This window comes from Colobus angolensis, unplaced genomic scaffold (assembly GCF_000951035.1).
Source record: "Colobus angolensis palliatus isolate OR3802 unplaced genomic scaffold, Cang.pa_1.0 Scaffold63, whole genome shotgun sequence".
In the NCBI taxonomy this organism is placed as follows: Eukaryota; Metazoa; Chordata; class Mammalia; order Primates; family Cercopithecidae; genus Colobus; species Colobus angolensis.
In genome coordinates, this window is record NW_012119932.1 from 988,556 (window position 1) to 997,653 (window position 9,098).

Below are 9,098 nucleotides of genomic sequence, written 5' to 3' on the forward strand. Positions count from 1 at the left end.
GAAGCCATCCTCCTGCTCCAACCTCCCTGGTAAACTGAATCTTTACTCTTCTACATTTGTTTGTGAGACCCACAGATGCCATGAACTAAAGGCCACTTTATGAGTGTCATAGATTTCCTGCCCTCCAAAATATCGTATGCCACTGGTTACACCACCTGGAGGTTATTTATAAAAATGAAATTGTTTTTTCTTGTTTTCAAAGTCTTGGAGACAATTATGGGTTTAAGAAATAATGTCATTTGTCATATATTGTCCATTTCCTGCTTTATTTTTTTTCCTTGGCACTTATCTCTATCTAAAATACTGTTTTAAATACTTACCTTATTTGTCTGTCTCCCCCTCCCCCCTCCCCTTCTCCAGAATATAAGTACCGTGAGAATACGGGTTTTCATCTGTTCATTTCTCTTATTCTAAGGATATATAACAATGCCTAGCAATGCCCCTCTATAATATTTTAACATTCTTTTTATTGAGATAGAATTCACATACATACTACAAAAATTATAACTTTAAAGTGTACATGTCAGTTCTGGTTGTTACATTTATGAGGTTGTGCAACCATCACCATTATTTAATTCCGGAATAGTTTTGGAATATTCATCTCAAAAAGAAAACTTGAATCCATTAAGCAATCATTTCTGTTCATCCTTCCCCCAGCCTGTGACAAACACTAATCTACTTTCTGTTTCTATAGATCTGCCCATTCTGGACATTTCACATAAATGGAATCATGCGATGTGTGGCATTTTGTGTCTGGCTTTTGTACTTCTCATTGTTGTAACACGTGCCAGAACTTCATTCCTTTTTACTGACAAATAATATTCCATCATATGGATATATACCACATGTTGTTTATACATTTATCAGTCGGTAAACATTTGGGTTGTTTCCACTTTTTGTGTATTATGAATAACACTGCTATGAACATTCATGTACAAGTGTTTTGTATGAACAGATGTTTTCATTCCTCTTTGGAACTCAGTAACAATTTATTAAATAATCTCAGTGTACCTCCATCCATCTAAAAAAAAGTGTAATCGTATTATGCAAAGTATTAAAATAGTTAAGATAATCTATACAAATACTTGTGTCTAGTTGATGTAATTCAAGTATAGGTATCTTGTTCTGTTTACAATGGTTTAGCCTTTTCAATCAGGCTGAATCTCAATGCTCTGGTTAACTGAGAGAGTTGAGGAAAGGCCTGGAGTGAAAGACGAGAAATCACAATTCTGGTTTCAGTTGTGCTAACGCTGTATTTTGTGGCACTGAAAAGATACACAGTGTTCTACTATTGTGTTTATGTATAAAAGAGGAAAATAATAACAATGCTATAATTTGTATAATACATTCCCCCCACAGAAAAGAAACTCCAATATCATTTTATTTTATTCCAGGAAGCCTTACTATTACATCATAAAAAAAAGAATCAAAAGTCCTGGCTACTGTCATAACACACAGCCAGTTTCTGGGAGAGCCATGAGTCTAGAATCCCTGTATTCTGAGTCCTGGCTCATTTTTCCTCATTTCATGGTGCTGCCTGGATAAGTCTGTCAGTGTCTATCATTAAGGAGATTCCTCTATATATAATAATTTATTTCCATATACATAAAAATTTATTTGAATGTTTCAAACACAAGATTTCTCTGGATATGAATCCAAACAAGAGGATTGTTAGAATAGAAGAGTTCTTTTTAAAAATGATCTTGATGTTACAGCTAGAATGAGCCCATAATAATTAAAACATATTAGACATCAATATATTTGGAAAAAGACTGAAACAGATGATGGGTTTTTGTACAAACAAAGGCATTTAAAAATGTAAGAAGTTTCCAAAATTCGAAAAGAAAACAGCCAGCCAGTTTCCTGAGGAGGGAGCTTTAAAACTGTTTTAAATGTTAAGCAAATTTCCATACTTCCATTTGCCTAAAGGATAAACAAATCCATGTTCATTTAAAATAAGTTTTGCAAAAAAAAAAAAAAAAAAGTAATATCAGAAGAATACCTTTGGAATCAAAAGCAACCCGATGGTGACTGTCACAGTCAAATGAGTATGTGCAAAATACAGCATCAACATCCAATCAGACTGAAGTCTTGAGGCAAGAACAAATCTGAAATGAGAAGTTATTGAGTTTAACAATCCAAGATTAAGATTCTACTTAAAACACTAGGATTACTTGGAAACTCTTTTTTCCTCACCGTATTAAAAAAAGAAAAAGGAAATTGTATTACTGTTTCTATGGCATATATTTTCATCTCAGAAGAATAAAGTCTAAGCTTAATTTGATGCATGAGATATGAACCCTTTATTATTTATGATTTTAGATTAACAACAGTAAGAAAGGCAGCATAATTCCTAAGATGATTATTTTGTATGTAAAGTGGCCTCCGAAAATCAAAGTGGAAATATATGTAAATTCAAAAGAGGAGTAGGCTACAAACTTATAATACAAATTTGCAGCGTTATGAGTTCTAATATTGTTAGAACTCATAATTTGCCTACAAAACATCAATGTTTAAAAAGAGTTATAATTAAGAAAAATGGTGGACAATTATCTTTGTGACTAATCCAACGATTCAAATGATAAAACAATTAATGGGTAAAACCACTTAATGAAACATGCTAATGGTTTGTAAAACGTACCCTTTAAAATAAATTGTTCCAAATTATCAAACTGTCTAAAATTTAAAATGCAGTATTTAAAAATCTTATCTTATTGAGAAATTTATAAAGTTGTGTTCCAGTATGCCTCTGCAGGAAAAATGGTGAGAAATTCAGTACTAAGGGTCTAGTCTAGTAATTTGGGAATATTTTCATAAATTAATAGGTGTATGTACACAGTTCATGTTTTAAGGATTCATCCTTACGCAGAAACCAGGGGTTGCTTTTATGAAGGTCTTATCCATTCTTGACCCATGAAGGCAAAATATGACATTTTGCCACTTGAAGTCAGAGAATTACAATTTTGTTTTACATCATCAAATTTGCAAAGTTAACATCCTAAGACAATGCCCATATTATAATCACAAAACAAACATATATTAATGGCTAAAATAGGAAGAAACTAACTTTTATATCTTCATTCTACCATGTTAATGACAAATTTACTAAGTAAATTATCAGTAATGTTTAAAATTGTCATCAAGAGAATTTCTTTCTCATTTTCACCTCCATGCTGCTCCCTTAAGTATCAAGCTAAAATGGAAGCTCAGGAGTTACCCAAAATGGAGAACTGTTTTCCCTTGTGTCTAGAGATGTAAACCAAATAGGCTTGTAACATACATAAAGTATAGGGCACTTATCACAATAGCTCACATTTCATTAAATAGGGATAGGGCTTTCTGGCTAACCATCTTCTCTAACTTCTTTGTGAGAAAAGTGTGACCTTACACATACCTTGAATATGACTGCAAAACTGGAACCAGTTTTGACAAAAGTTTCTGAAAAGACTTTTGACATAGTCTGTTTTCCTGGGTCAGGTTTTTTTTTTTTTTAAGCATTGAAATACGATCATTATACTCAGTAATAAGTAACAGTCACTGAGGCATATAAAGGATATAACACTCTGGAAAAATAATGCAAATACAGTCTGTTGGGGGTCATTCCAGTATTGGAGCAGAAAGTTACATTAAAGGAGACAAATTCATAAAGGGATCCTCATGTACTGAGAATTCCATCTTAAATGCAAACCAAATACACTTTAAGCTAGCATGACAATATCTAGAAGGACAAATGCTTGCACATAATTTAAAATAGTGAACCTTCAAAAAACCACCAACTGTTAAATATACAGACATCACTCCCAAATTAATCAGTTTTAAATTACTGCCATGTTTTTAAGGTTGTAATTCCGACTAGAAATATTTTGAGAAAAACTGGGTTTTGCGCTAATTTTAAAGTTTTATTTTTTCCAGAGTATTTCATCTTTTAAAAAATAGGTCTAAAAGCCAGGAGCATAAAATATTTGAAAATTGAGGTTAAAAATAAACACACTTTTAAAAGTCTTGTACTTTCTCACAGGTTTGCTTTATGCTTAGCACTAAAAATAATAAGGGATTATAATAGGCTAGGTAAAGTGCCTCTGCGTTATTTATCCTTTTAGACTTAATTCTTTGCTATTAGTCTATTTTTGTGCAATTTGACAATTTGGTATGAATAAAGGTAAATCTACATATAATGTGTGGTCATAGTTTTTAACTTATATATGTGTATATACATATATACACACAAACAATTTTATATTTTAAGCATATAAGAAAGAACACATGCTATATTGATAGAGAATATATTTTTCAATGTTAGAGGTCTTATATTATTCCATTCAAGAAAAAATTACCAAGATGGATATAGCTGATTTAAATTATTATGTTATTGCTGCTTATTCTTGGACTTTAAAAATATTTGAACCATCACATATATAAATTCAGTCCATATGTAAATAAGACATTGTACATACTTGATTTATTATTGCCTGTTACTTTTTCCCTATCAATTCCCTCAAAATCAGTGTTATGCAGATTTACTGTGTTAAACTATAATTCCATTCCTTCATCCTTTAGAGACATATAAATTAAATTTCTGAGAGTAGCTAATATATGCTATGATTCTTTAAAGTCAATATATCACAGTCTGATCCAATCTAGTCTAGGCAGAAAGATATAGTAGGTCAAGTTTGGAACTTAAAACACAGGGCTTCTTCAGGTTTATTTAAGCTTGCTAAAAAATCAAAGCCTATCAAGCTAGTTAGCCTCTGTCTGTCATACTGCTACCAATGGAAGTTCTCACTTTTCAAAAGTAACAAGGGTCCACACAGTTGTCTGGAAGAAAATTGATCTTGTAAGTACGTCATGTCTACTCAACACCAAATTTACTAGGTTCAACATGGAGCATTCAATCAGAGCATGTGTCTGTAAGAACCAAGCTCATGTTCATATGATTATTCCGGCTGGGCCAATGGGTTGCTTAGGGCTCTGTAGGAAAGATTTAAAGCAAAGTAGTAAAGCTGTTTTCAATTAGTATTTAATGTGTACTTCCTGTCACCTTGAATCAGTAGTAAAACAGTATTTTCTGAAGTGGGGATGCTGTTATGAAATATCAAGTGAGGTTTAGGGGGATTCCATAGTCAATTAAGTTTGCAAAATGCTAGTTAAATAGGTTTTCTTGCAGCAGGACTTCTCAGCATGCTAACTTGCATTGTGACACTGAAAAGGAGACTATAAAGTGCAATGTATCATAAATCTACAAACACACATAAACATCTAAAAGTGATATACTAAGATGTCAACAGTGATTATCTTTGGGTAGTGTGATTGAGGAGTTTACTTTTTTCTTTATCGTTTTACGATTTTTCTTTAACAAACATCTTTTTTTGTTTTGTTTTGTTTTTGTTTTTGTTTTTTGTTTTGAGACGGAGTCTTGCTCTGTCACTCATGCTGGAGTGCAGTGGCACAATCTCGACTCACCACAACCTCCGCCTCCTGGGTTCACGCCATTCTCCTGCCTCAGCCTCCCAAGTAGCTGAGACTACCGGCGCCCGCCACCATGCCTGGCTAATTTTTTGTATTTTTAGTAGAGACAGGGTTTCACCATGTTAGCCAGGATGGTCTTGATTTCCTGACCTCGTGATCCATCCACCTCGGCCTCCCAAAGTGCTGGGATTACAGGCGTGAGCCACTGTGCTCAGCCTAAACTTTTAAGAGATTCATTTAAGGATAGTTTACCATGCCTACTCCTGAAAGAACCTGGGTCAGTTTAGAGTTTGACATCTATTGAGAAAAGAAATTTAATGATGAGAACTGAACAGAGTCAGCTTTAAGGAATAAAAGGATATTTAGATATTAAACCTGTAAACAGATTTAAGTACTTGGACAATTTCTTTCTAAAAAAATCCAGCAGTTTATTAAAAGGCTGGTGGACAACCTTCTGCACTACATAAGCACACTTTGACCATAGAAGACATTTAAATTCATCTCTGAGAAGCCACCTTACTGGTTTATAACTCTTTAGTTGATTTGTTAACTTTAGTTGATTTGTTAACATTTAACTTGTAACTGGTTGCAGAAAAGCATGTTTGTTGTATCATGAAATACTCTGCAAATAAGCAAAAAATTAGCTTTTCTTGGAAGAAAGTCTGGGGAAAATGGCAAGGCTGATCGAGCTCTGGCATCAGGAGGAGACGTCCTATGGCACTCCAGATACTGTCGACTAAGGGCATCCTCTCTTAGGTCCTGAAACTCCAGTCTGAGTAGCTGAAAAACCATTTCTTACTTTGCTTATTTACAATCTTATATTTCCATTGTTATCTTTCCTTTCTCTTCTAAAGTCTTTCTTTCTCCTCTCTCTTGAGAGAGAGGGCAAGACAAAGCAAAGAGGCCAGTTCTCTAGATTCCTGGCCTCTTGATGGAGTCTCCAGTGTTGTCAGACCATAGATACCTCCTTTTCTTATTTAAGAGTTTTAAAAGTGTAGGCAGTAACTGTGGCCCACTGCTGTCTGGCAATGTCTCTTTCTAATGATGCAAGACCGCATCTTCTGATTGTTGATTAAAGTCAGAGAGGATAGGCATCCTACAAAACTCCCCCAGGCCCACAGCCTCCTCCTCCCACCCTCTCTTCCATTCTCACTGATCTCCAGGAGAGTCTGAAGGCCAAAAATGGAACAGAAACCAAAGAAAGGGGATCCTTCTTTCCACTGAGTCCAGAGACAAATATTCAACATTTCTAATTTTCTGAAGTGTGTCCTGACTTTCCATATCTGTCAAGCAATTGAATGACATCTTTTTGTTGCTTTTTAAATGACAGAATTCCTTCTTACAGTTCTGCCCTGAGAGTTTCATTTCATTTTCAAATATGAATCAGGGACACATTTTCAGAAGTTAAGTCATATATGTTTCATTTTGTTCATGATAAGCCACTGTCTTCCTCCTCTGTTCTCATCTGCTAAAGAGAAACCTGGGATGATCACAAAATAGAGGTCCAAGCTATACATTCTTATCCCAGAAATCCATTACTAGAATGTGTGATAGTGACAAAGCCCATTGCACAAGATAATCTAGTCATCAGATTGAAGTCCACAGAATTCATACATATCAGTTGTCTATATGAATACTGAGATTTTGAAAATATAAACCAGCCCATTAAACACGAATGAAAACATAGATGAGTTAACTGTATCTGCTTTACAATGTATGCACATACTGCATTATATCTTCATAATGAAAAGTGCTACATATTATAAACAATACTCCATTACATTTCCATAAGTGGCTTAAGATAGTACAGTAACATTGAGTTAACCTTCAAAATAGAAGACAATAAACAACACAGCAGAAGGAACTAACAACAGCTTTAAAAACAAACTATTCATTTTCCATATCTATAAAAGAAATTAGTCAACTTATAAAATGCTATCTTTCCTAAGTCTTTCTATTATGCATCTTATCTAATTTTGCTATTTAAATTGCAACATATCAGAAAAATAAAAGCTATTTACTAGATCTACAGATCACTTGCCTAATTGTATGGAATATAGCAGAGATGATGAGCTCATTGTGAACTGCAACAGCCATATAGCGGGGCTCATGGAATGCCGATGGGACTGTCCGCACTGCATAGCAGAGATAAACACCCCACAAGAGGAATAAAAATTCAGCTGTGAAAATAACAAACAAACCATTTTCATCAGTTTTATAGGTGAAGAAAAAATAAAATTATAATTCTTTAGCATGCATTTTGTCTATTATTAAATGTAAGTTTTTTAGAAATAGATGGATTAGAAAGTCTTATTCACATACAACTACAAATGCCATATATTTTTAAATTTCATTCAGTTTATGGAATATTTTTCAAAGGTACACTTCATTGTTATTGCATTTCATTTAAATGTATACTTTGTTGTAATAGCATTCAGAATCTTCTAATTTTTTGCTAATACCTTGCTTTTTCCTAAAACCATTATAAAATAGATTTCCATATCCCCAACCTAAGTTTAGGATGCTCGTGGAATACTCAGGTCACAATAAAGTTACTAAGGCAACAGCAACAAAATTTTAGAACATGTTTATATGCAGCTTCTAGAAATTTAAGTTCTAACTGCAGTAAGCCCGGTACAATAAGTAAAGATACCATTGCCAGCTATGTGAGAACACAGGTTGCTAAACATTCAGTGGCATATTTTATAAATAAAACCTTGTTTTGTCACACATGACAGAAATCATGTCTTCTGTGGGTTGAGTGTGGAAAGGTTTAGTAAAATTCACAATCGCCTTGTTTGATCACTGAAGTCAGAAGAGACGAGCACAGTGTAGCAGCTAAGAATGAGGACTTCGGCACCATGTTAGACATAATTCTAACTCTGGCTCTATCCTTAAATAACTTGGCACCATCTTAGACAATTTACTTAACCTCTCTGGTCAATTTCTTCATCTGGAAAATGAGGATAATAAAAGTATGTATTTCATGTGATTATGTGCTAATTAAATCAAATAATGCATATAAAGCACTTAACATAGTTTCTGACATGTAGTAATTGTTAAATAATGGTTTTTATTATTAAACGTTTCATTTGACACTTTTCCCAAACTAAATATTGCTATTTCATCTCATTTTGAGTGATAATCTATACAACTCATTTTATCTGTCTTAGTGGTATGAACTTTCTGGAAGATAATGTCTAATTAATAAGAAAGTTCTAATTTGGAGAAAACATTTCATCAAATGCATTATCTAGATAGAACTTTGTCAACAGTTGAAATCCACTCAAAACATGGATCATCCATCTAAAAACCAAGGTGTTTTCCTTGTCAAAGTTTCAGTATATTTCAATCAGCATTTAAACAGTAGGTAGGGCCTTAATTATTCAAAATCTCTTAAATAAACAAATGTCTCAGGAGCTACTCTAAAACCCTGATGTAGCCAGAAGACAAAGAAAAAAATTAATGTCACTCTGAACTCTCCATGAGATCTAGTGTAGGTCTGTCTTATTCAGCATGGTGGATTTTGGCCATACTATGAATGTTTCCAGCCAAGTTTTATTGGATCGAGAAAAGGGAATCAGGTAACTCTGAGATTTTCTTTTTTTTCTGTTTTTCTTTTTTTTTTTTAA

At 33.6% G+C, this 9,098-nt stretch overlaps 1 protein-coding gene across 1 annotated transcript in view; it reads right to left on the reverse strand.

Moving 5' to 3' along the window:
• Positions 1-9,098, reverse strand: part of GPR158 (G protein-coupled receptor 158) — a 438,191-nt gene that overhangs the window by 5,757 nt on the left and 423,336 nt on the right. The window contains exons 8-9 of the mRNA XM_011963821.1: positions 7,508-7,646; positions 2,003-2,108 (exon numbers count right to left, since the gene is read on the reverse strand). Of these exons, the coding sequence (XP_011819211.1) occupies positions 2,003-2,108; positions 7,508-7,646 (245 nt within the window). The remainder of the gene's footprint in view (positions 1-2,002; positions 2,109-7,507; positions 7,647-9,098) is intronic.